This window comes from Trematomus bernacchii, unplaced genomic scaffold (genome assembly GCF_902827165.1).
Source record: "Trematomus bernacchii unplaced genomic scaffold, fTreBer1.1, whole genome shotgun sequence".
Taxonomy (NCBI): Eukaryota; Metazoa; Chordata; class Actinopteri; order Perciformes; family Nototheniidae; genus Trematomus; species Trematomus bernacchii.
In genome coordinates, this window is record NW_022987714.1 from 6,996,404 (window position 1) to 7,024,046 (window position 27,643).

The 27,643-nt window shown below is 39.2% G+C and overlaps 3 protein-coding genes across 8 annotated transcripts; 2 read left to right on the top strand and 1 right to left on the bottom strand.

Moving 5' to 3' along the window:
• The first annotated feature begins 3,632 nt into the window (after positions 1-3,632).
• nr1h4 (nuclear receptor subfamily 1, group H, member 4) lies at positions 3,633-15,616 on the top strand. Of its 5 annotated transcripts, none has more exons than XM_034141450.1 (10): positions 3,633-3,724; positions 4,451-4,609; positions 7,348-7,722; positions 9,098-9,238; positions 10,357-10,523; positions 10,637-10,735; positions 11,391-11,490; positions 11,631-11,777; positions 14,278-14,391; positions 14,471-15,616. In XM_034141450.1, the coding sequence occupies exons 2-10, from the start codon at positions 4,513-4,515 to the stop codon at positions 14,707-14,709; spliced, it is 1,479 nt and encodes a 492-aa protein (XP_033997341.1). In that variant the 5' UTR covers positions 3,633-3,724; positions 4,451-4,512; the 3' UTR covers positions 14,710-15,616. The 5 variants fall into 5 exon arrangements, with proteins under 5 accessions (XP_033997341.1, XP_033997342.1, XP_033997343.1 ...); XM_034141451.1 differs by having other exon boundaries at positions 10,378-10,523; XM_034141452.1 differs by having other exon boundaries at positions 10,381-10,523.
• Positions 15,498-21,643, bottom strand: si:ch211-219a15.3 (uncharacterized protein LOC563077 homolog). Of its 2 annotated transcripts, none has more exons than XM_034141456.1 (2): positions 20,645-21,643; positions 15,498-17,556 (listed from the first exon to the last, which is right to left on the bottom strand). In XM_034141456.1, the coding sequence occupies exon 2, from the start codon at positions 17,513-17,515 to the stop codon at positions 16,484-16,486; it is 1,032 nt and encodes a 343-aa protein (XP_033997347.1). In that variant the 5' UTR covers positions 17,516-17,556; positions 20,645-21,643; the 3' UTR covers positions 15,498-16,483. The 2 variants fall into 2 exon arrangements, with proteins under 2 accessions (XP_033997347.1, XP_033997346.1); XM_034141455.1 differs by lacking the exon at positions 20,645-21,643 and adding an exon at positions 19,104-19,170.
• ube2na (ubiquitin-conjugating enzyme E2Na) lies at positions 20,310-26,190 on the top strand. The gene is made up of 4 exons (XM_034141458.1): positions 20,310-20,450; positions 23,865-24,111; positions 24,466-24,606; positions 24,944-26,190. Exons 1-4 carry the CDS (start codon positions 20,421-20,423, stop codon positions 24,988-24,990), a joined length of 465 nt encoding a protein of 154 aa, XP_033997349.1. The 5' UTR covers positions 20,310-20,420; the 3' UTR covers positions 24,991-26,190.
• The last annotated feature ends 1,453 nt before the right edge of the window (positions 26,191-27,643 follow it).

Sequence of the window (27,643 nt, forward strand, 5' to 3'; positions counted from 1 at the left end):
TTGACAGCAGTGTTAATGTTTTTTTGCTTGTATGTATTTGCTGTTGCTGAATGATTGCACTTTGTCATTGCTTAGTTCGCTCTCCTAGTCTGAGCAGGTCCTAGTTCGACATCTGTTTGTATCACACTTCTTCCAGCATAATGTCAGCTTCATGATTTAAAGTGCTATGAGCTCAGAATAGGACATAAAGGAGAGTTAAGTGCTGACGCTACTCCATGACGCATTTAGTGTAACTATTTATTCTCCTGGTGGTTGTCTTTATTGCAATTTCTCAATATTTGATACATGACGACCCAGTTTGTTTCTAAAAAATAATGTAGTGTAATGTTTAACCCATTAGAGTATGGGGAAGTTACTCTTACTATTTGTCTTTACTGTTATAGAAAAGAAAATTGATTTTGTACAGTAAATTATTATCTTATTGTTTGAAAGAGCATTGATTTGATTTGCACTTTACTTGAACTCACTGGAGATGTAATAAACTACATTTTTATTCTGTATTAAGATTGTTTAGAGACATACAACTTTTATGTGGTTATTGAACATTTACATTACTTTGTGTTTTCAAAGAAATGAATCATCAAATTGCAAACTGTGGGTAATCAAAATCAACAATGATAATCTACGGGTTAAATGCTAACGCTAGCATGGCAATATGATCACAATGACACTTCTTACGTGTTGATGTTTGGCAAGTATTATGTTTGCCATGTTCACCATCTTAGATTAACATGTTAGCATGCTGACAATAATCAGCAATAAACAGACAACATCTTAGGAGGCTGGGAAAGAACTTTAAAGTGATGGTGCTGCAAGATGAATCAGAGGAAAAGCCAGAGGATCACAAAAGTCAGAAAGCTCCATCCTCTGGGGACCGTGAATGTCATCGCAATCCATCTAATATCTGTTGAGATATTTGGGTCTGGGTCATTTGTTGGACTGATCTAGACATTCTTGTTTAAAAGAATAGAAGAAAGAAAGAAGCCATTTAAAAGCTGAGGGCAAGCAGTGCCTTCTCCCTCTATTATTCAGCTTTTTAAGATGTGTTTCCACCTCTCAAGCTCATTTTTATCTCGGCCAAGGGGGTTATGTTACTATTGGTTTTCTGTTTGTCAGCAGAATTATGGAAAAAATATGGGCACTGCTTTCATTAACCTTGGTTGAAGGGTCTAGCAGGGGCTAAGGAAGAACCCATTACATTTCAGAGAGGTTCTGAATCATAAGGCTAATAGATACATCTTTCGTAAAAAAAACGAGATAGGGCATTTGGCTTTAATTGAATTAAATGTATGTATTTATTTGAACAAGGACCATGCATTAAAATACATTAATTTCAGAAAAGAGAAGAGAAGATCTTTGCCAGATTTGAGCTAATTGCTCCTTTCCATCTGTAGTCCAGGCAGGTACATAACTATCAACACACACTAAAAACGTTGCATAATCTCTATCACACACACACAATTATAAAACAGATTGTCTTTGGCAGAGGTCTGCACTTTCTAAGTAACCATATATTAATTTTCAATTATTTTTAAAAAGCTTTATCCATACACAATGTGTCCTTTATACGATACAGCTTCTCGTTCTCTTCTGTTGCTACTTGATACATTTGGCTGTCCTTAATGGTGCCTGTTTATGTTAGTGCACTCAAATTAGACATTTTTAAATATTCCAAAGACTGCTCTGTTTCCCATCACGTTGTGGTAAACATCCTCTGTCTTATCTCTCTTGCCTGTTTCATTTTGACCACCAAGAAAACAATTACTGGACAGGATATTCGTCACCCGTTTTAAGTCTTGCTTTGACAAAACTAAAAGATGACAGTTACTGTAGAGGGAGTCAGTATAACGAAATATACATTTATAAAAATGTATTAACGTGGACTTATTGATCAATAAAAAAGTATATTGACTGAACATGTTGATGAAAAGCTTCAAGATTACACACTTTGTTGCTGGCTTTCTTCACAGAAGATGTGGCCGCAAATGTCACTTTAAAGGGTGTGTTTCTGTTTTTGTATCTATCAAAACTCACAAAAGGGTCTGTTTGTAATGACTAATAAAAACCAAGGTGAAAGGCAACACCCAATAGGTGCTTACATGATCCGAGGCATTTAAAGTAGGACATATTCTCCTGTTAATAATAATATTAAGAAGCACACGTAATAAAACAATAGATACCAGTGTTAATAAAAGGATTGGTGTGGTATCAACTAAAAGATAATGATTGAAGGAATATCCAGATATAATGATGTCTGATACAAAGGGATAGCCAATGACGTCAGCAGACAGGAATGGAGGAGCAGGTTGTTAAAGCCACAATAATATCCACTGAGAAAAAGTCATCACTTATAATATCAAATTATAAAGTAAGGATTAGAGAAATGTAGATATGAATAAGTTACAAAGCAGGAGGAGTTGAATTGAGCATATGGGTGTATAGCGTATATAAGCACTTTAAGGTGAATACAGTTTGCTATTCCATGGAACAGTCAACCTATTATTACATTGAAATCTAAATCATTGTGTTATATGATTTTTTTTTAAACTACAACACATTGGAGAAGAACCTGAAGACCCAGCTGCAGGTTTATTGGACAATATATAACTTTTAGACATGCTCAGTTAAGTTGTGTGGGTCCTTTCCCCGAAGTCATCGCTGCCAGCTCACTCCCCACATGCTCTCAAACACAGACCAGATAGTCCACAAACAGCCGGCAGCCAATAGCAAAGGTTCTGTTTATTTCTGAGAGACTGTCTGTTGACTCAGAAGGGCCTCTTTGGATGGAGCAACAACCCATCAATGATTAAACTATTGTATTTTGGACAAATTAAGGATTGTATAGAAAAGAAGATTTAGATTTCCTGTGTGCTTGGGTAAATCTTAAGACTACACAAAGACAAAGGGCCCATATGACAGTGCCATTATATGACAATTGTTGTGCAGACTGGTATTGCAACTAGCAGTGACATGATAAAATAACTTTGATTAGGTCAAGGACAGTCAGCAATGATTGATATAATTCATTTCTGTGCTTGTAAATAATAATATAAAACTTTCAGTGAAATGTTACTGTTTCAGTGAAAAGAACAGACACCGTGATGCTCTGTTTATTTTTCAAAAAAGTATTTGGACTGATAGCAGCGCTTCTGCTCAGCTTCTGCTCGCACTAACACCAGTTGTTTGCCAATGGCTGGATGTATGTTCCATGTGTAATGTGTGTGTGTGTGTGTGTGTGTGTGTGTGTGTGTGTGTGTGTGTGTGTGTGTGTGTGTGTGTGTGTGTGTGGTGTGTGTGTGCGTGTGTGTGTGTGTGTGTGTGTGTGTGTGTGTGTGTGTGTGTGGTGTGTGTGTGTGTGTGTGTGTGTGTGTGTGTGGTGTGTGTGTGGGGGGGGGGATTTCTGGTGTGCTGGAGAATTCATGAGGCAGCCTCTTGTGTTAGTGAGATAAAGAGGTTATTTTTTTGGGGGGGGGAGAGTTTGTGTTTGTGGGAGGGGGCTGGGGGGTGACATGGACAGGAATGGACAGTTTAATTAATAACCACCATGCATTTCTCCCTGACCTCAACTGGTCACACATGCTCTCACTGGAGTCCAGACACAAGCAGCGTAATGTTCATTAGCAAACATTGATTGAGCTGTAGCTCTCGGCGTGGAAATCAGAAACAAAGCTGAAAAAGAGGAACATTAGCAGGCAGCAAATCAACATCCAAGGACCAGCGCAAGGTAAGAAATGTGAAATGGAATCTGAACATATTTCAAGTTCACCGGTGAGCAGGTGATTCTTTATGAGTCCGCGACGTGCCATTATGTGTGAGGTTTGGCTGTTTTGTGGGGTTGTTAAGAGGTCCGGGGGTTTCTGAATCACTGTGGGTTGGTCTTGGATCTCAGGGGAAATTACACTGAGTTAATTAAAAAAATCAGTGGCAGATGAAGTCCATGAAAGTAATGTTTCACATGCGACCATGTAGCGGCCTTGACACCAGAAAGGCCACGGATACGTTTAAAAACATGTCTGTTATTCAAAAGATACATTCAAGTTACAAATCAGCTTTTACCCTTTGGTTAAATGGGCATCTATCTCAAACTGAAGGCTTGCCTGTAATATTTTAGTAATTTATTTTAGAAAGATAAAATAACACAGATCTAGTTATAGCCTACATCATGTCAAACGAGCCCCTGGCAAATGTGTACTTGAATGTGAAATAAAATGACTGCACTGACAGGATGCAGAAAGAAAAGACTGACTGGCTCTTAGGGGGTCCTTATTATGGGTTGATTTTCATCCCCCAACCCCATGTAGGCTACTGAACATCTCATCCCTGTGTGGGAGACAATACTTGTCAGCTGTGGTGATGTAGAGACTCCCAGGCTGATCCTGCAGACCCATAAGAGTGTCAAGAAAATCGTCACCATGGATCACAAATCACACTATTTGTATGCTTGTTACAGAATAAACCAGAGGCTCTGTTCCATAAAGTCCAAACTCTGCTGGTGCCCGACGACCATCTTGAATGAATGAGTGGGTGGGCCCCGACTTTAATGTGGTGGGACCGCTGCAAATCCCACCCAGCGATGAATTCTCCATCTCAGAGAGCTCCCACCTCTTTGGTAAGTCTATAAAGCAGGACACAGGTCACAGAAAGAATACAGCCACTGTGTTGCTCCAACACCATCATGCTAACATGCTCACAGTGACAACAACAACAGGTGGATGGTTCACACGTTTTGTTAATTTTGGCCCAAAATACAACTGAAGTCGAGGGTAACTTCATTGTTTTTGCAGGTATATGCTCTTAAAAACCTTTTAGACAAATTGAGGATTTAACCCAAACATGACACAGATACAAAAAAGTCTAGGGCATCTATAGGCTTCTATCAAAAAACAAGTTATCTAGTTCCTTAGAAATCTAATATTTGTTCAGATTTCTCACTCAAGATCAAATCGGTGGATCAACTTATTGCATGTCGCCACCTCTCTCCCCCTTTATCACAAAAGCTGTTCTATCAATCAGAGCCCAAAACATTATTCTGACAAAACATTTAAAATAAATTATGATATATAAAAACGTTATATATCACCTGTGTTAAGCAGGAATACAAACATGCAAAAATAGATAATAAATACTGTGGCTTGAAGCTGATCTTATCTGGACATTTATTATCAAATCAACTCATTGACTCCTTGTTATGATAGGCAGACTGTACAAGACTCAAACTGTGAGTTGTAAAACCATGTGCTGCACATGGCTGTCCGAAAACTATTTAGCAAACAAGCATAGCAGTGAAATAAAAATAAGGAAAGATAATTAATTAAATCATCTACTGTCACTTTAAGTTGTATACTACAAACGCAATCTTGACTAACCTAACTGTAAAAAACACAGTAGAGACAAAAGGCGACCAGCATCACTCTGTCTTTTACGTGAAAATGATTATTAAATTCAAGCAACACCATACAGTAGCAGTACGTCAGTACTACAACCACAATCTGGAAATTATTTCTGCTGCTTGTAGTGATGTAAAGAAATGAGACTGTGGTTAATGAGTAGCCGTAGAAACCTTTGCTCCCCTTTAGATTTCTCAAGCAAGCGTCAAGGAGTTCAGTACTCGATCTGCTGTTCACGTATAAAGGAAGGTTTCCCATCAAAAGAACTACATGAAAGATGGTTGTTGTTGTTGTTGTTGTTGTTGTTAGTTAGAGGCAAAAGACGGACTGGTTAACAAAATACAGCTGGACTGTTGGGATCGAGAGTAAAGTCTTGAATTTGGAGAGTTTTGTCGCACGAGATGGCCATGGTCCAGACCAAGTCTTCTAGAGGTCAGTGTTACATATACTTCACAGGTGCAGCATTAGTGTTGAGTGTGTCTGTTCACTTATATGGCAGATTGGATTAAGGGATTTTTCTTGTAGACTACAAAATCACTTTACGGTGGAAAATTGTTAAAATTCAACACATCATCTGGAAATCTGGAATGATAAAATAACACTTTACATCTGCTAATTATTATTGTATCTGTTTCATAAGTGCCAACCTGTTCGTGGTTCAGGTTTGATGTCACTCTAAAAGACACCGTGTGCTCTGTGCAAGCAAGTTGTTAATCATTTATGAGTTTATAATATGTGTTGTGACGGTTACCAACTACTGCTGAGCCAGTTCCTATTCCACTGTGACAAGCTTGTGCAGGGAAGCACAATAAAACTGTCTTGGAGTGTTTCCTTATCAAAGTAGGGGTTTTAATTATCTAAGGTATCAAACTGTAGACAGCCCCCTCAGACAAATGTGTGAGTTTATAAAAATGAAAGGGACTTGACATTGACCAAAATGGATTTCCTTCTGTGTGTTTGGCCATTGAGCTGAAGCGGTCTTATTCAAGGAACTTGTCCATATTATTAAAGCTGCACTAATTAATATGTAAATGACCGATGTGTCTAATCACTACGTTTAATGTGAAATGTGACACCTCTTTGTATTGGTTTTCTGAACCACAACCTCAATGTATTGGTACACTCTCTTTGCTCTAGTTGCAATATTCCCTGATGCAGCATACCTAGCACTAAACGGCAGACAAAGTTAGCATCTAGCTGGTGAACGTATTGGAGCATACTCAGATCTTTCCCTCAGGTGTTGGTGGAGACCAACATCAGTTCAAAGAAAGTGAATATTTGACTTAGATTCATCAGATGGCCATAGATTTCAACCAACTCCTTTTTTAATACCCTGTCCGCTTTGCAACGCGAGTAAGCCAGCTTTGCTGCTCGAGGTTGGCCTCTAACTGTGGCCAAGGTACGGTTAAATCGCAATCCATGTTTTTATATTAGGTCATTGGTTCAAAAGAGTAGTAATTTGTTAATAGCGAGTGGTCAAGCAGCAGAAAACAGACAGAAAGAGAGATGTTTTAATTAATCATTATTTAATTGATAGATCAGTTGTAGGGAAAAATTGGTATTGGTGACTTTCCGATTTTGAATCTCTTTGAAATAATGTTGTCCTAATCTTGGGATATAAAAAAAAACGTGTCAATGTTCCAGATGAACTACCCTTTCTATTTTAATCGCTTTCTAACATTTAAGATTATTCAATGTTAGGCTAAATTATGTTATATCAACTTCAAAAAGTATGAAAGTTCATTCTTGACCTTGAGTGTTATCTTATCTCAAGGTCCGTTTACAAGCTTTTTCAAGGCTATATCTTATGATCATTGTCAGCAAATTGTGTTTGCTCTGCTGACAGTGAGAATTCATTATTTGATTCCCTTTTCATGCTTTTTATGACATCTCCATTTGATAATGAAGGCCACAATAAGCAATTTTAGTTGATTTTATAATCCTTCTCCTTTACTCTTAGATATTCTGGCAGATCAAGGCAGTCCTTTCCTGCAGGACCCTGACATCTTACCCTTCACCTATCCCAGCACGCATTATCCCTCCATGGAGCCGACTATGTCTTCCACACCATACTACTCCAGTCAGAACTTCTACCCTCAGTACAACGGAGACGAGTGGTACTCACACACAGGGATATATGAACTAAGGAAAGGACCCCTGGAGGTCGGCTATGATGCTGAGATGGAGGAGGTGACGGCTGTAGTGCCTGCTGTGTGCAAGAGGACACGACACATGTCACAGGCGGGAAGGGTCAAAGGGGAGGAACTGTGTGTGGTGTGTGGAGACAAGGCCTCTGGATACCACTATAACGCTCTAACCTGTGAGGGATGTAAAGGTGAGAGAAGCTGTGCCCCCCTCTGTTGTAGCAGATTTCCCTGGAAAATGACACATTGCGAATCCATTTAAGATAAAGATTTATATATGAATACAATAGATAGATAGATAGATAGATAGATAGATAGATAGATAGATAGATAGATAGATAGATAGATAGATAGATAGATAGATAGATAGATAGATAGATAGATAGATAGATAGATAGATAGATGGAAGAAAACATTTGTCATGTAGAGGTTATCCACTTGGTGACCGTGGAGTCGTGGCCTTTAGCTGCTCCTCCCGGTTTATTGTGACGCTGCAAATTGGCCGTGATTCCAGCCGAACCCCCAGTGAATGGATAATTGTGTAATTCCACACTGAAAGTTTGGACAATGCCAGGAGTGCAGCAGCTGGTCTGTCCTGCCATTTGACTGAGAAGAGGCTCAGGTCTACCCGGTGCTGCTGCCAGATTGGGTTCCCTCTCAGCTTTCTGCTGCACAATGCAGGAGCAACCTGAGCTCCGTTACGCTAATGCATGCTATTCTGCTTAATGTTCTGTGTCAGAATGTCTAATAACTGTTCCAAAGTTATCCTGTGTGTGTGTGTGTGTGTGTGTGCGCGTGCGTGCGTGCGTGTGTGTGTGTGTGTGTGTGTATGTGTGTCTGGGGCGTTGCCAGCTGGGTTCACCGCATTCTCTCCATGACATTATTAGAACAGTGTGTAAGAATGTAATTAATATTGCCTCATTACGGATCTTTTTGGTTAAATCAGCTGAAATATGCATGAAATAAAGCATGAATTACATTGCTGACAGTGGTAGGCGAAGATCACGTTCAAGTCTAAAAGTAGAAACCACAAAGGTATTATTTCAGATCTGCTGTAAGCTAGTTGGCTAACATAGCTAACCTAGTCATTTCAGATATACTGACGACTGAAACACTTACAATTATGAAACCGACTCTGCGACAGTGATTGTTGGCCAACATTGTGATTCACAAATGTAAACAATCGCTCCGGTCCCAGCTGTGTGCTTCACCTTCCAGTGTCCCCGTTGCCATTTTGTGTGTTTCTTGCAGAGTTTTTTTCATTAGCAGTTTTTTGTTTATGCTGTGCTGTTTTGGCACATTTGTGTTTCTATATTTGCATCGTCTTTGAAAATGCTGCATGTTTCTCCTGATGAAATGTTTTGGGCCGTTGCAATGCGTTTGCACCTGTCGGCCACCGTATATTTGCAAGAAAAATGCAAGGTAACTATTAAACATAGTTGGCATCAAATGTAGTCACACAAATGTGTAAAAAGTACAGTTTAAAATGTTGTGGAGCAAAGGTAAAAAGTATGGAAAATATTAGGGACATATGTGATAATTCCTGCTTTTGTCAAACATGTTCAGGTTTCTTCAGACGAAGCATAACCAAGAATGCTGTGTACAAATGCAAGAGTGGCGGGAACTGTGAGATGGACATGTACATGCGCAGGAAATGCCAAGAGTGCCGGCTAAGAAAGTGCAAAGAGATGGGCATGCTGGCTGAATGTGAGTATCGCTGATCATTAAGAAGACACTTCATCATCATGGTGACAGTATGTTTAAAGGATTTCTCTTCAATGCAATTTGGAATTAAACAATTTTAGATTATGTATTATAATACATAAATGTATACACAAACTGTATTGCACCATCCACATGCACACCTTATTTAGTCGAGTCAAGAGAGGCTGTCAAAGGCTACCCTCATTTTCCATTCTGACATAGCCTGTTGAGTTTTACAGGAGGATAGGATGTCACTTAGCACACAATAGAAAGGTCCAGCTTTTGTTGCTGTTACAGGAATATAAATAGTTAAACAGAAACCGTAAGATCCATTTGGAGAAATGTAAAATGGATCCTGTTATTAAAAAGTATTTGCTATGGAACTTTGCATCTTGAAACCTTTTGGGGGAATGTAGTCTCCTCTATTTTCAGAAGCTGAGCATACCTAACGTGTAGACAGAAATTGTAGATGTGAATGAATACTTTCAAAATCTTTGGAGGATGATTAGTTATTGTGTCGAAAAAGAGCTGGGGGGTCAAAAAGAGCAGGTAGATAGACAAGACTCCTGTTGCTCATAAATAGTGCACGTTGTGATTAATACTGCAAGGCGGCAGGCATTAATGATTTGCTGGAGCAATAAGAGCTCAACGCACTTCTAAGACTTTTTTGGTCAAAGTGTAAATGACAGATGCTAATTTACTGGAGGGATTTGTGTCACTTCTCACGTTTCAAGTATTATTTAAAGAGGAAAATCATTTATGGTTGAACTTGTAGGACCTATAGTTACCTTTGTTCATTAGAATTAGAGCAAGTTGTCATGATAAAGGATAGTTAAGTAAAAATATATATTTTCCCTTTGGTGGTTACATTATAATTCAGAAATAGTATGGTGAAGAACAATAAATCATAAGGAACAAAAAGGAAATCACGCAATGATTTAAAAGTAATATGACTTTTGGATCAATAACATACTTGGGTTATACATTGTGGTATTAAGATTAAGAAAATGACTCACTTCACTTCACCATGCAGTTTTGGTACTGATGGTTATTGGACATCATGATATAAGAAAATGAACATTTACAAATGCTGAGAGCTGTGAGGTATTTAACACACATAGTGAAGCCTTCATCACCGCTAGCAGGCCTACTGACGGAGATCCAGTGTAAGTCTAAAAGGCTGCGAAAGAACACTAAGACTTCCCCGGGACAGTCGACCGGAGACGAGACAGAAGCAGCGGACAACACAGACAACAAACAGGTCACTTCAACCACCAAACTGTCCAAGGTAAACACACCGGCTGCCATGTTGGGAAAAAGCTCAGTTTTCTAACATCATTAAGTCTGTTGTTAAATACAAAATAATTTTCACCACAATGATGTCTTCTGTTTTCTGTTCAGGAGAAAGTCGAAATCACCAAAGAGCAGCGGGCACTTATCAAAGCCATCTTAGATGCTTACAACCGACATCAAATTCCTCAAGATGTGACCAAAAAACTGGTACATTAGCCTGTACATGTATATCAATTCAAATGTCATTAATTACTTGAATATGTGACATTAAAGCAGACATATTATGGTCATTTTCAATACCATATTTAGCACCTGTCTCTTTAAGCCCACTTCATGAAAATGAATCCTATTTGATAGCTTTGCAATAAAAAAGCTTTGGGTGGAGATACTCAGATGGGGAGGCGATATACTTTAATGCATGTAACATAGCGGCTGGCTGGCTCACATGTTTTCTGACTGAAACTACCCATAAACTGACTGGCTTCTTATATTTTCCACTATTGTGGGTTGAAGATAGGCTTTTAGATACTCAATGTTTGTGCAACAACACTGAAAAAGTTAGTCTGCCATAAAATGTCCCCTTCAAAAGATTTAATAGATGCATTTGGGAAAATTGGCAACAGAGTGCAGCTTATTTGCACAAAGCCATTACAGAAACACGCCACTCTCTGACCATTTGTCTGACATTTATCTACATTTCAGACACTGAAGTTAACATGATGACATGCTTAGGCCTCTGATGACACAATAAGTACTAAACCTAGTTGTTGTAACCTACTGCTGGTGGAGTTAAAGCTACATTGGTTTGTTATCTCTTTGTTGATCTTGTTCAGTGCTGTTTACTCCTGTTGTTTCCCCGCAGCTGCAAGAACAGTACAGTGCAGAGGAAAACTTCCTCCTGTTGACAGAGGTGGCAACTAGTCAAGTTCAAGTACTGGTGGAGTTTACAAAAAATATTCCAGGTATTGTTTCCACATTGAGAATATTATAAAAAATAGTCAATGTATAATATTATGACCATGGGTGATTATCTACCATAATATCAGAACAAGTAGAAAAACACTAATGCTGGATGTAATGAGTGGTTTGATGCCTCTGGCAGGTTTTCTCTCTCTGGATCGTGAGGATCAGATCGCTCTGCTGAAGGGCTCGGCTGTGGAGGCCATGTTCCTGCGCTCAGCTCAGGTTCTCAGCAAAAAGATGCCCAGCGGACACATAGAGGTTTTAGAGGAGAGAATACGCAAGAGTGGTGAGTCAACAAAATGTATACAGAAAATGTAACGCACAACATTTCTTTTCAAAAGTCAGTTGGTGTAACCACAGTAATCCTTGTTTTCTAGTAGAAACCATGGTCTTTATCATAGAGAATATTAAAAATAGTTTTAGAGCTAGAATATCTTTACCCTTTATTTATGACCTTCAAGAGTCTTCAGGCCTTTTATTTGCACATGCAGCATCATGACATTTGTAGTTCCACCTGCAGCCAAGCAGCCAGGTCTAGTCAAATCCTTGTTGAATAATTGATCTGCCTGATCTGTGTGATGCAGCTTGGAGATGTGTGCTGATCTGTTGATCTCTAGCTAGGTGTAGGTTACACATGCACACACACCCTGCCTGGGTACAGTTTCACTCAGTTCAGGTATGTGTGCGGGCATGCTGACAGGTAAAGGACGGCAGTCGAAGAAAACCAAGCTCTTCTGTGGCACTGGATTTCATTTATTTAATATCAAATAGTTTACCAGCGTGGTGGCTTTAGGAAGTCATTTATATGTATGCGAGGTGTCACCATGTCATCCAGGTTGGACAGTTAGACAGACAGTGATGGTGGAAGTGTGTGTGAGTCACTGGGTCCCTCAGCGCAGCTCTGCTGTGAATGCTGGGGATAAGAGACATTTACACTAAAGGACAGTCTGGGAGAATAAGGAAGCAAAGCTGTCTGAAGAGACTATTGTTCCTTATCAAAACATCAAGAGGGCTATTGTCCACTTCTCTCCCTCGGAGACTCACTGGCATTTCTGAATGCTTGATGATGTGATGAGTAGGAACTGTTGCCAGCGTGCACAAGCAAAGTGAAAGCACACATTTGAAATGATATAGAGAGCAGTTTGTAATTATCATCTGCATTTATTATTGAATCAGTTTTCCAAAGAAGAAGAAAAACAAAGAAATGTGTATTATGTATGCTTAAGGTCTCCGCAAAACGTTTCCCTGATTAGAAATGAATAAGGTGGATCCTCTTTCTACTGCATTAACAGCTGTGTTTGATTTGCACAAAGGACCAGGTTATTAATTTGCAATTGAAAGTACTTTTATCATTCCAAAGTTGCCTCTTTTTCCTCTCTTTACTTAGTCAAAACTGTTAAGTCCCGGATTCACTATAAAACACTCCTCCTCACGTACAAGTCCCTCCATACCCTCGCCCCCCAGTACTTAACTGACCTCCTACATCCCTACACCCCTTCTCGGAGTCTGCGGTCCTCCGACACGGGCCTGCTCTCCATCCCCCGCTCTCGCCTTCGTACTGTGGGTGACAGGGCGTTCAGTGTTGCGGCCCCCACCCTCTGGAATGCACTTCCTCCTGAGATCCGGAACGCTGCCTCACTGGACATCTTCAAATCCTCACTAAAAACACACCTGTTCACCGTGGCCTTCGGACCCTAGTCCTTTCCTGGTCCCCTGGCTTCCTTTATTTTATTTTATTTTGTCTTGTTTTGTTCACTCCTCATTGTCTGTTTTGTTTTGTCTGTCCACCATGTACAGCGACCTTGGGTCCCGTGAAAGGCGCTTTATAAATTCCATTTATTATTATTATTATTATTATTATTAATTTGGATGCAATTCAGATTCATACGTATATATCGCTCAATCAGTATATTCCTTAATGTAGGCGAGAAAATAACCCTCCCCAACATTCATGTTACCTTTTTCTATGTTCCTTGTGATCATAAAGATAACGATTAATACAGATGAGGGAGGGCTGTTGATTAAATGTCCTGGTTCAAAGTGCAGACTGTTATGTTCTCGCACTACTTCTTGTTTATTCATCCTACCAGATATATAAAACAGTTGAATGTTTGTTGTCCTGCACCAAGTCGGTGCAGGACAACAAACATTCAACCGGATGGCACCATCGTTCATCAGATTTCTTCATCACATGAGCAATGTACAACAACATCATCTGCATTCAGTTATAAATGACTTCTTTTTCAAGGGTTACAAATCTGAGAAAGTCAATGTCAAACATCCAAGTTTACATTTTGTTGTCAGAAAGATTTCTGGTAAATATAAATACAAAGATGCTACAGCAGTTTTAAAACTGTTTTTTAAAAGGGCCTATATGTCGATAACCACAAAGATTCCACAAAATGGTTCCTTTAGTTTTTCTATTGTGTGTGTTGTAACCACTTAATTTTGATCCAGGCTATTGCCATGTTAGTGTGTATGTGTTGAGTAGGACTTAAAATGGTTTGGCTCTATGAAACTGTACTTATATGATTCTGTTTTCTTCAAGTTTGTATCTTCTTGGTCGAATGCACTTATTGTAAGTTGCTTTAGATAAAAGCGTCAGCTAAATTAAATGTAATGTAATGTAATGTAATGTAATGTAATGTAATGTAACAACATTGTGTTATTGCTAATTCAGGGTTTGTGTTCGACCTTGACATATCTTGGAGGTTTTACAAGGACCTTGATTTTATGTCCATTCACCATACATGTTTTTTGATTAGTCAATGCATTTCTTTCTGCAGGTATGTCAGAAGAATTCATGACACCCATGTTCAACTTTTACAAAAGCATCGGAGAACTCCACATGACACAGGAAGAACAGGCTATCCTCACCACGATAACCATCCTGACACCAGGTAAGCCAGTATCCACAACTTTTAATTTAATTTCCTACAGTTTGTGATATTCTGAGAGGCTAATCCTCATCCTCTCCAGACCGGCCTTACGTGAAGAGCCATGAGGCGGTGGAGAGACTCCAGGAGACCATGCTGGACGTGCTGAGGAAGCTGTGTGTCCTGCAGCACCCTCAGGAGCCGCAGTACTTTGCCCGCCTGCTGGGCCGCCTGACGGAGCTGAGAACACTACACCACTACCACGCAGAGATGCTCACCTCCTGGAAGACCAACGACCACAAGTTTACGCCGCTGCTCTGTGAGATCTGGGACGTGCAGTGACAAACCAGGAGAGGTGGAGAAGCCTGCAGAGGAATGATAACATGAACATTTCAATTTGCAAGACAAATACAGGGTACAAATACAGCGCATATTTAGAGCGGATGATATGAGGATTTAGAATTAAATCCCTGCACCACCTGTTGATGGCTTTAGTCATGAATCGGTGAATGGTTTTCTTTATTCTGCTCATGGATTGTTTATGGCCTGAAACATCTTCATGTATTTTCACTGTGATTCAGCAAACTCTGACTTGCCTGTTTGTTGAGATGTTTTCAGTGCAAAGAGGAACATGTTAAAAGGTTGTGTACAACAAAACATGTTAAATCCGACTAGTACAAACACTGAAACTTATTCAGCGCAACGATGGTGCTCATAAGGAGTGCTAACTTTAGATTATATTAGCTTGTTTTATATTTGTGAAAGTCATAGTACTTGCTAAATCTACTTGCTGTAAATACTACATGCCAAAGGTGTATGTTCTGCCTCAATAAATAACAAGATTAACAGGAAAAAGGTTTACTTTAGAACATTCTTCAAACCTGTTATTTCACTATTAAGGGGTACATGTACAGACATAACAGTTGGTACATCTGAACATTTTGTATTCTTGTCCCCCCTTACTCTATTTAATTTAATCTAATTTAACTGAGCTAAATCATGCTCAAACTCCTCAAATAATATGGGCAGAATGTTACACTATCAATAGCTAACCCTAAGACTGATGAAGGTCCCATATATTACCTGCAACAGCTAACAAGAAATGACTTATTATGCCTACATTTCAGTGCTTGTAAGAGCTGATATTTCATTTCAGTGGGGTATCAGTAATGCACCTCAAATGCAGGAGCATAACTGTGTTTTTGCACAGATAATTCCTTTTTGATAATTAAAATATATTTACGATTTGCTGCTGACTCTTATCTAACTTCCTTTTTTGTATACTGCTTTTATTTGCTGTAGTTGCTGTAGTGTTGTAGCACTGATGCAAGGTGCAGCAGCAACACCAAGGCATGGAGAGCTAACAGTAGAAAGCAGTACTGTGTACATATTAAAGTAATGAATCATGTATCAGTCTATAGTTTTACATTTTAGTGCAGACATGTCAATTAAACAGACCGGTAATTTGAACAATATGTAAGAAATGATGTCATTAGCATAAGAAACAAGACCTTGTGAATTCAGTAAATTGTTTACATTTATTTAGTTTCTTGAAATAAAAACATCACAAGAGATACAGATATATCTACAATTGAATTTTGCAATACTACGTCGATGACATGACTCAAATGAACACCACTCACATGAGCACCACTCACATCTGTATCTATTTTTTACAGTGAGCAGATTTTAATAAACTATACATCATTTACACAATATTTCTTAACAGGCAATACTATTTTTTCCATTTAAAATACAAATAAAATACGTCTGTAAACAAAAACCCAACTGTATTACTTAATGAACGAGTTGTTATTTAAAATATATTTTTCTTATTGTGATGTCTTACAGTTAATTACACTTCAAGGACATAAATAACCCTGTTGCATGCAGGTTAATGTCCTTTTTTGTATTACAGCTCCATCTTGTGGCGTAATTTGGCAACAGATATCCTCCCATGAGTTACATTATAGGGTTACAGAAGCAAACAAACAAAGCAGTACCAACGTAGTAACACCATACTGACCACAGAATTCTTTTTATGCTCGATCTACAAAGAAATAATAAACAGATCTTCTACAAAAACATCAGACTCTGTTATGAAGGGTAAAGACATTTAGCGTTGAGTTCTGTCCTGGGTGGTGGGAAGTGGGAGTGTTTCTGCTTCAGGGTAAACCAGGAAGCCAGAAAAGGTGGTGTACCTCCCCTGGTTGCTGTAGACAGCGTAGCGCTCATCCTGCTGACTGTATAGCCACACACTCTCGCCCCGACGGAGAGACAGCAGCAGGCTCTGACTCTGCATCTCCCTCCTCTTCGACGTATCCTCATCAAACACCATGGCCTGCACCTCGCCCTTCCCGCTCATCAGTTTCACAGAAACAGCCTTACGAGGGTGTTTCCCCACAGTGAAGGCAAAGAAGTATGCGCCTGGGTATTGGCAGGTGAACAGGCCGGAGGTTTTGTTGAAATGCCCCCCGATGTTGACGTATTCCACATCAAAGGTCATAGGTGGCTTTTCATGCTGCTTGATACTCTGACCTATGAGTGTGGAGGTCCGTGCCATAGAGAAGGCTGACCTTGGCTGCTCTGATGTGTGACCTCTGGACAAGGGGTCAGCCTGAGGGGGGCAGTTTGGGTAGGACGGCCCTGATGTGGACAGATGGTTGCTGATGTAGCTGGTTGGGGAGATGTCAGGATAGACGAGGTAACCAGAGAAGGCGATGTAAGGGCCAGCGTTGCTGTACAAAGCATATTGAGGACTCCGCTGCAAAAGCAGCCACACTGTGTCCATTTCCTTTAAACTGATCATAACACTTTGGCTTTGAATTTTCCTTCCTTTCTTGCGGTAGTCGTCATATGCTATGGCCTGCACCTCCTCTCCGTTCTTCGCCAGTATCACAGAAAGCATTTTCTTTGGGAATTTCCCCACAGAGAAGGAGAAGTAGTAAGCCCCGGGGACGCGACAGCGGAATTGCCCAGTGTCTGGGTTAAAATCCCCTCCAATGTTGACCATGAGCCTGTTGAAGGTCACCGCCTTCTGCTTGCCTCCCTCCATGCTGCTGGTTCGTGTGGCAGAGAAAGCAGAACTCTGACTTGAAGTCACCGGAGGGCCGTGAAGAGAGGAAGCTGGTCCAGAGCAGGAGATCATGATCAGTATACATGCCAGGTAGCAGTGTGTGCTCCTCTGAGCTAAAAAAGAAAGGGAAATAAAAATTATTACATTTACAAGTGGTAAACATACATTTCTGAAACTATGTGCAAGTTAGATATTTGAGATGTCTTTGCTTTACAAATTAAAAGTCCAGTCTTGTAGCTTGAGATCTGGTGGTCAGGGACCCTCAGGGCTTACAAAATACATCTGAGGAGGGTCACCAGATAATAAAAGGTGTATTTCAAAATGTTTAGATAAATGTTCATTCGCTTTCTTGCAGAGATTAAGAAGACTATCATTTTCAATTTAATTTCAAACCTTTCATCATCATCATGTTTGTCCATTCAATAAAAAAATACAGGCAGAAGACATTATCTTGTTTAGCTTAGCACAACAACTGGAAACAGGGGAAAATAGCTAGCCTGGCTCTGTCCAATGTAAGGCAAAATATGATATATTCAGATAGAGAAGGGAAAACCGGTTTAGTTTAACTGCTCATATCTAATATCCTGTGAAGTGTTGTTTCAATGTAAAAAAATACCTCTTTTGAGTCTTCAAACCAAGCTTAGCAATAATGCCTCTATATGAAATACTCCAAATTGATAAGGAAGTCTGGTTACGCCCTGTCGAGATTGATTTTGTGACTCAAATCAGGCGCTCTGTGGGAGCAGCAGCCCCTGTAATGTGGCTGATATTGTCTGTTCTCTCTGTGCACTGAGAGAAGGGACTAGATTAGGTGCTGGTTCATCTGTTCCTGTGTCTGTTGAACAATGGAAAACTTTGGAGGGCTGGTGAGGTGGGGCAGGGCAGAATGCTAAAAGATACCACTTAGATAAGTTGCAGATATTCTGTTATTATAAATTAAAAACTTGTGATTATTTTTTAGGGACTTGTTTACACTACTGAAATGCTGCCTTTTTAACCATTACATACATTGGAGAGCATTACGTATTCAGGTTCCAATAAAAAATGATTATCTCTATTTAAAAAATGACTATTATTAATATGTCATTTATAATTCCTGCATACACGTAATGAAATAGAAGAATTTGAAATCACACTACCATAGATTGATCTGACAAGCTTCTATGATCACACTCACACTGACCACCTCACCTGCAAAGCAACAAACATACGTTTAAGTAGTAATGATTTGATTTGACCTGCACATTTTTCAAAACACTAATGATATTTAGCTCTAAATTGTGGTGCAAAATCAAAATCACATTTACAAAATAAGTGAGCTGGCAAAATATTAGCCTTATAGTAGTCAAAAACCTTCATCTTTTGTCCTCAACTTTTCAAAATAAAGATTTAACATTTGAGAATAATCTGCAGTGTAACATAATGCTTTCTTATTACATAGAAGGCAAATTAGTCGGTATAGCAATATAGTCAAACAAAGCGTGGACACAATGAACAGAAAATGACCTATAGTTATGACCAAAAGTGTGAGGAGACAATTGTAATTTACTATACTTCTACCCAGATAAATAAAAACCATACATACAATTCTTAGCCCACTTACGTGTGTACACATAGACTCCATGCTCTAAAGATGAACTGAAACAAATGTCAAACTCACCTGTTAGGATTTGTTGAGAAAGAAAATGCATGCTGGACTTCGTTTTCTTAGACAGACTTTTAAATAAAGTTCCTCTTAGTTTGCTGCACTGCTAATGAACATATAACAGGCCTAACACCCAGAGGGACAAAGCTTCTGTCCAAACAGACATGTCAGGAGGAGGAGCTCCAGGTCCCCTCCAATCTATAGCTCCCATTCAGCCTGTAGTGCAAAAAAAATGAAAATGCAGCTGTACCTTCAGCCTTATTGGCCGCCTGTGTAAATATTAGGTCTAATTTATACTTGTTTTGTCTAAGAAAGATTGAGGAGCTGTGGGACACAACGTTTGGATTTTCAACAGTCCATTATCTAGACAATTTATATCAAAATAGGTCTTAAAAAGAATAAGATTGAAAAACAATGTCTGTATAATAATGTTTCCAGCCAAGGTAATTTCAGAAAAATAAAGTGTTCTAGAGTTTTAGAACGTACATTCTGCAACTTTAGGAATATCATTACCTGTGAAAAAAATTAATCCTGGTTGGAAAATATTTGTAAAATGGTTGCAACACTACTTTAATGTTGGAAAATGGATTATATGATATTACTGTCTTTGCTGAGAGGTTATGGTGTGCTCTCACGTTAAACTTGTTGTGTTGTAGTGTAGTTCAGTAGTGTGAAGTACCTGGGTCCATTTACTCAAGTAGCCTACTGTTCCTAAGTACAATTTTGAGAGACTTGTACTTTACTTGATTATTAACGTGTTTTGCTTCTTTGTACTTCTACTCCACTACAATTCAGAGGTTTTACTCCACTACATTTATTTTAATACCTTTAGTTACTTTGCAGATTTTGATTAATAATGTGAAATATAAATCAACACTACACCTGGAGTAACATTCACAAGCTATCCTGCAGTATACAAAGTAATTCAAACTAGATGCACCTTTACCAGCTTTAATAAACATGTTAATGCATCAATAATTATAATCAAAACATATCATATATTATTCTGAAATGGGCCTATCTGCATAATAAGTACTTCTACTTTTGGTACTTTAAGTATATTTTGAAGCTAATACTCTTGTACTTTTTTCTTAAGTAACATTTGCAATACAGGATTCTTACTTGTAGCAGAGTATTCATACACTCTGGTACTTATACTTTTACTTAAATACAGGATCTGAGTACTTCTCCCACCTCTGAATACATTCATCACATTAACTGCTGCGTTGCTCCATCATGCCCTGCCATGACGCAGAGAACCCGGAAGACGTGTGTTTGCTGTCAATGCCAGCGACAGAGGACTGAGAGCTGAAACCCCGCATTTAAGACAAGATGGCAGGACTGCCCCGCAGGATCCTTAAGGTAACTATTACACACTTTAAACAGCAGCAAAGGTCCCTTTTCTGTCAGGGTGGAAACTCTACATACACTGTCTGAACTCCCGGTGCTGGTTCACAGTTTTGTTTGCTAACGTTAGCACCTAGCACGCTAAAGCAACTTCCGTTTAATTCCTGTGCCCAGATAGCGAAACACTTTGGGTTTAAAAATACACCAACCTTTTGTGTAAACGGCGCATGGATGTGGTCTGTGTCGGGACCATATCTTCCAAATGTAGTTCTCAGGCACAACAGTGTTCTCTAATAGCCCTTGCTCGGATCGTGGTGCTAACAATGCTAACAGTGCTAGCAACGGCTAGTCTGTAGCTTTGTTTGTGAGTGAATGATAATAAAACAACAGGAACAAGCTAAAGCGACCCTGGTAGCCTGATGATCTCTGTGTCATATTTTTCATACATGAATTTATCTCAGTAGGGATAATCGCCTTTTATAATCTTTATTTTTTGTATTTTCTTTCGCATAGTTTAGCCTTTTCATTAAGTGAAGTTCCTAAGTATGTACCATGTTTTATACATAAATGCGGTTTCCCATCCTTAGTGAGTATTCACATAACAAAGTATTATAGATGAAACGTTTGATACTTGAAGAGAAATCACTTCCACTGCAGACTTTGGCCCTTGACTCCATGTGGCAGCATCAGAAAGTGATGTTGGCCATATCCAAAACGAGCTGCTCAGCATAGGTTTCTAAAAGATACTACTCAATTACTAACCTAATAAAAAATAAAAAGCAATCTCATCATAACTCAAATTTCTCAGAAAATCTGATGTGAAATAATTTGAAGGAATATATTTTCAAGATAGTGAATGGTGATGTTTTTATTTACATTACCAATGAGTTAATTGCAATTAAAACACTGGACTCAAATGTTGAACCTTCAGGTTACAAGCTTCTCTAAAATGTATGCTCCTTTACCCCAATAATACACATAAAAAAAAACAATGTGTAAGATTAACTTGGAACCAAAAATTTGATTCAAATAAATGTAGTCATTCACCCATTTTATCATCTTTATTGTTCTACTCCTGCGTGCCAACACCTAATGATTCCTCTCTAACTATTGGGGTAATGTTATAACGTCTATGTTATGCATTCTTGTATACATTGTCAGTAAACATAGCTACACCTTTTTTATTTTTTATATTTAAAATCCTTTTACTTTCCCTTGAAATGTTTGTGTTCTTTTTGCACTAGTTATTTAATTTAAATAATTAGTTGTTAAGTATTGAGCATTTGTTAAAGTATTTAACACTAATCAAGTATATACTTTAGATATAAGTATACAAAAAATATATTTTACCACACTGAGGATTTATTCATTTTATTACCAGAAAACATGCAATATGGTCAAATATGCTATATCGCCCAGCCGTAACAGGGACATGAATGGTGTTTGAGATCAGGCTGCACAGGTGGGTGAGTCAGAAGGTCACAGACTGGTGTTGGTGGGAAAAGGTGGACGTTTTGGGAACAGTACTTAGTGGACAGAGCCCTTGAGCCCTCGGAGCGTGTGACTGGGACTGGGAGCCCCTCTCGTCTGTGTTTTCACTGCATGGTTTTGTCTGTGGGTTATCTGAAACATTTCAGGAATCTCACTCCCAGTTGCATTCAGGAAAGGAACGGCAAAAACAAGAGTGCCGGCTGTTGGCATGCTTTACTTCATGCTGTTTTCTCATGCATGGATGTTATGTTATTTATTTATTGTTCTGTTGATTTCAGGCATGAACAGAACAGGGGGATTATACGTTTTAAGATTGTGAATGTACATTCAGAAAACAGTTTGGAGAATGGAGACCATAAAACAGTAGCTCAAATCAAACAATCTAAATAGTTCATAGCCTATATATAGTAGCTGCACACCACTGCCATGACGTCCTATTCCTTTGCATTTTTAATACGTTGCTGTTGTCAAATGCATCTATCAGGCGTGTCACTCATGCTGCCTCATGCCTACCACAACAGATATCAGATACCTGCTCCTCTTTCACTGTAGAGGTGTGTTCTTCTGTTAGTCACATGGCTGACACTGAGGATCTTTGCTGCAGTGGTTGTTGGAAATGAAAGTAATGGCCGACTATGGAGCGGTGGCTGAGTCAGTGTCACCTCTAGAAGACAGTTACAGAGTGCACAGAGATTCAGCATTTTGCCTCTACTGCAGGCAACGCCACCCTCCCCCCTGTATTATAGGATAAAAGCCAAGCAGGCAACAGTAAACCTTCCACCTGCCATCTATTGCCATGTCTGGTCTGAGAATAATGGTGACTCACAACTTGTTTGCAACTCTCAGTTGTTGGCAGAAGAATAATTATTTTGAATAAATAATTTTAATAAACAGGTTTTACCTATATGTAATTAAAAATCCTAAGGAGGATTCACCTAATTCTGGGGAAGGTAGTTGTTGGCAATACACTTTCAGCATATTGTTATTCAATAGTTCTTCTGAGAGAAACCATACTTTGGCCAATTGCAGCTTGAGAAAGTGCTAATGTTGGCTGTTCTGCAAATGCAGACTGAATTAATGCTGGAGTATCCTTCAGGAAAAATTCCTTATCCATCAATTGCAAATGCTGCCTATTCTGCTAAGACAAAGCAAAGTTAGACTCTTAATCATCACGAGAGTCTGACAATATAAGAAAATGGAGAGAAAATATTTAGAGCCCTACATCAAAGTGTATTATCTCAGATGGCTTCACAGGCCCTGTATTTGGCAAAGTAAACAAGAAAGAAATGTATAAATGTAAAAACAAAAAGGTGATAGTCTTCTAGAGTATCATTGTTGTACTTTGAAATGAATGACTAGTACTCCTACAGGTTACTGCATAAAGTGTCTATGCCTGTGGTTTCCTGGGGAGAGGGGCTGAGTCATTGTTTCTGCTCAGAGTTTGATTTAGCGCCATGATGCCGTCGGCACGGGATTCGCAGAATGTGTCATAATGAGTAATCTCGGTTGAGCTGGTTTGCATAAAATAAAACCAGTTTCCAACAGTGCAGTTATCTGTAATGCTACATGAGACATTCCTATATGTTACAAGCCACAGTTGTATTTGTAGCAGAAATAATGTATTACTTGTCATTAAATGATGAAGTGTCAGCACTCACTGAAGGAGATGCGCTTGAAATGCTACTTCTAAATGTGTACGGTGTGACGGATGCTTTGTGCTGCATCTCTTTTAAAAATCTAACAACTATCAAGGTTTTATTTCCAGTTTCATTTCTTTGTGCACCTACCCTACCTTCACGCTAGGAGTTGCATCCTTCGCTACAATATTTAGCAGTATTGTGGTGATAACGATGCGTTTTGCAGTGCAAGGTTAAATCACTTTTATGTTACTGATAAATATTATTTAGGTTAATGTCTTCCTCTCTCTTTCTGTGCCAGGAAACTCAACGCCTGATTGCAGAGCCTGTCCCAGGCATCCGGGCCGAGCCAGATGAAGGCAACGCCCGCTACTTTCATGTGGTCATCTGTGGACCTCAGGACTCACCTTTTGAGGGGGGCGTTTTTAAGCTGGAGCTCTTTTTACCAGAAGAATATCCCATGGCAGCTCCTAAAGTACGCTTCATGACCAAAATATATCACCCCAATGTTGACAAGTTGGGCAGAATCTGTCTAGACATTTTGAAAGGTAAGTCAACACTCTGTGATGTAACAGTTTATGCTTGGCTAGCTGTGTGTGGTTTACATTGTCCCTGTTCTTTCTGTTGAGTCAGGCTTGTTACTGTAGAAACAGCGCTGTACGTTCTCTGTCCTCTGATGTTCCCCTGTGAATGAAGTGAGGGATTTGTCAATTTTATCTTGCTCAAAAGATCAAGGGCCTCTTATGTTACACTTGTGACCCCTGACTGAAGCTTTTCGCCAATACTACTGCACCGTCTCTTCACTCCTGCAGCTTTTAAAAAAAAAAAAAAAAAAAGATCATCCCTCTGCTTTTCCTGGCCTCAATTAGACTTTTATTAATCCCTGTTCTTTTATTTTTCAGATAAATGGTCACCGGCTCTGCAGATTCGCACAGTGCTGCTATCAATCCAGGCATTACTAAGTGCACCCAACCCTGATGATCCCCTCGCAAATGACGTTGCAGAGAAGTGGAAGTCCAATGAAGTTGAAGCCATAGAAACAGGTGAGGGCTCTCATCTGGCTGTGTTCAACAAAAGGTTTTAAATACATTGTTCTAACATTGAGTAATGAACCATATTTGTTACCTGAGGTCATTGCTGGTTATTTCAGTAATGGCAACCATAAATTCTAAAATTGAATTTGCAAGCAGGAATGAGGCAACCTGGTTGATCTCCCCCAATTTATTGTTGACAAATATATATAATTACATTTTGTGATCATTTTTGTTTAATTTGGAGGGATGAGGGATTTTGTAAATGTGTCTTAATGCAGGCTTTGAACAAACCACTTTGGTAAAATGAACGTCATTCATATTGTTTTTGTTTTCTTACTCTTTCCAGCCAAGTCATGGACCAGACTTTATGCTGGAAGCAGAAACGAGGTGTAGAGCAGCCCTACAAGTGGAAATCAAGTGTGAACACAACTCCTCATGTTCTGCCTCCTCCTACTTCAATTACATTTAAAGGACACAGTCTTAAATATATATAAACATATATATATATATATTCTAAAATAAACGTGAATATATTGTAAAGGAAAAAAACTCCTGCTGACAATTGGTGATTTAAATGCATACTAGTAATGAAATTACTCGTCTTTGTCCGTACTTACTACTGTTCAAATGCATGAGCTGAGATCTACTCACCTGGCTTTCTTTGTCCATTGACTTTAGAAAGCTTTCGCCAACTGCTGCTCTGACAAGCATGTTGAGGGGGGGAAAGGGTGTATTTGTGGGGGGTGGGTTTTGGGGGCCCTGGAGTAGTGGAATGGGCGGAGATTGACTAGATGTGGTTAACATTGTATAATCTTAACATTTATTTTAACTTTATTTCCTTGTGTCGCTGCTTTTTTTCTCTCCAAGCAGCTAACTAGCCCACTGTATGTAGACCCTCAGCTGGAGGCCATCCAGAGTTGTGTGCTGTGTAGATGGCCCAACTGGACACATAATCTATCGTAGCCGTGCTTCTTCACATTTGGCTGCATTGAAAACAAAATGTTATGACTAAAACCCAAACTGAGCCTGCTACTGTCACATTAACTGTTTCAACCACTCTCAATGTAAACTGTAGGCTTGTTGATGGCGTGGGAGAGTGAGGAGGGCGGAGAGGACATTGTGGATCTTTCCTTAGTTTTAGCACATATGTTTTATTACCATATCAAGTCTTTTATATATGTGAATCTTTCTTACTATTGCCATACTAAGTACTCTGCTTTCTCTCTGTATGTCCTCTCAGTTTAATGCTATAAGACTCAGTGGTTTACTTGGCATTTATTTCACAAAGCGGCGGTTACATTTGAGCTGTTAGTTGTTTGATGACCTGGTGGTGGACAGGGTGTGGTTGGTGGGTGAGGAGATGCTGGGCTGTTACGGGATCAAACTCCAAACATCATGAAGGCTTTCACTCAATTGTTTTGACTGTTTTTTGGCCTTAAAAGTCTGTATTTAATTTTACTGTTTGTAAATTCATTCTTTCTATCAATCTGGGAAGGAAGTGTTTTCCTGCTCTCAGAACGCTATGAAACAGTCCATCTGCATACCTTTATGTTCTGTAAATAAAATCTGTTGATTAATAAATGGTTGCCTGGGTGAAGTTGTTTATGGTGCACAATCATGTCCTTTATTTTACACCTTTATTACTTTTTACTGTAGGCCTACGTGGATTTTGTATCCTCACTTATTCCCATCATAGTTCAACTCGACTTGAGATCTTATCATCCTCAATACGTGAAAACACATTTTGGGGTCTGCAGGACTGTTTGAAAAATGAGAGTACAAAAATAGTTGTTAAATAAATGTAGTAGACTAGAATTAGAATTTCCTTCATAAATATTGTGAAATAGGATAATAAAAGCAGCAAAACTAATTTATTACATCACTTGATTTATATTGTAAATTCCAATCACTGAAGTGTTTAGGTATACTTATTTAGACTGTACATGGGAGGCTCTGAAAAAGGGAAATAAATGAAGAATATCTCTTAGTTGATTTACAACTGAAAAAGCTTTAATACTATTCGGAACAATTTAGGCTGCTTATTTTATCTTGTAAAGGGCTCATTACAGTAAAAAAAAGTATGTTTCTAAATGACCAAAGGCACACTTGGGTTGATAAATTAAAATGCCCTTATTTAACATTGATTAAATTATGCATTTTTTAGATTATTACTGATTGACATGTTTATTTTCTGTGTTTTTAAACTACTGGTAATTATAACTATTAAAGCTCCCATGTCATGCTTTTCCGGTTATTACCCGTCCCCTTGTGTGTTATGAAGGTTTTTATGCATGTAAACGGTATGCAGAGTCAAAACCCTCAAAGTACACCCTGTAGCGAGTAAAACTCTAACGGGCCGTCTCCACGGCAGCGTTAAAAAATCTTGAAACGCTTCTGCCCATTCACTTTGAATGGGGTGACGTCACTTTTTTTCGCTTTCGCCGAAATGCATTGTGGGCAGGCGAGCGGAGATTCTCAGGATTTTCAAGATCCAAAGTTGAACAATGTTCAACTTTTGAAGCTGAGGAGGAAGCGTCAGCCAATCAAATCCTGTGTACGCAAATCTGACAGTTCAAGCTCTAGCCAATCAAACGGCGTGTATGCTGGGAGAGACATACCGCAGATCATTTCCTCATATTCCAAAAAATGGAGGAGAAATTAGCGGTAGCGAATCAATCACCCGGTGCTTTATGACCAGACCTACCGGGATATAAACCGGAGGAGCCAGGCATGGAGGGAGGTGGCAGAGACGGCCCGTACCGGACCGTCTCCACAGCAGCGTTAAAAAAATCTTGGAGGTGGGCGTATCTGAGGCTTGGGGATTTTTTTGCGATCAACCAATCACATGAATCTCCCGCCCGCGACATACGAAGCCAAAAAGCCCGAAGTAAACTGGATATAAACTCCCCAAAACAGGCGAAAACATACCACTGTCTCTGCCACCTCCCTCCATGCCTGGCTCCTCCGGTTTATATCCCGGTAGGTCTGGTCATAAAGCACCGGGTGATTGATTCGCTACCGCTAATTTCTCCTCCATTTTTTGGAA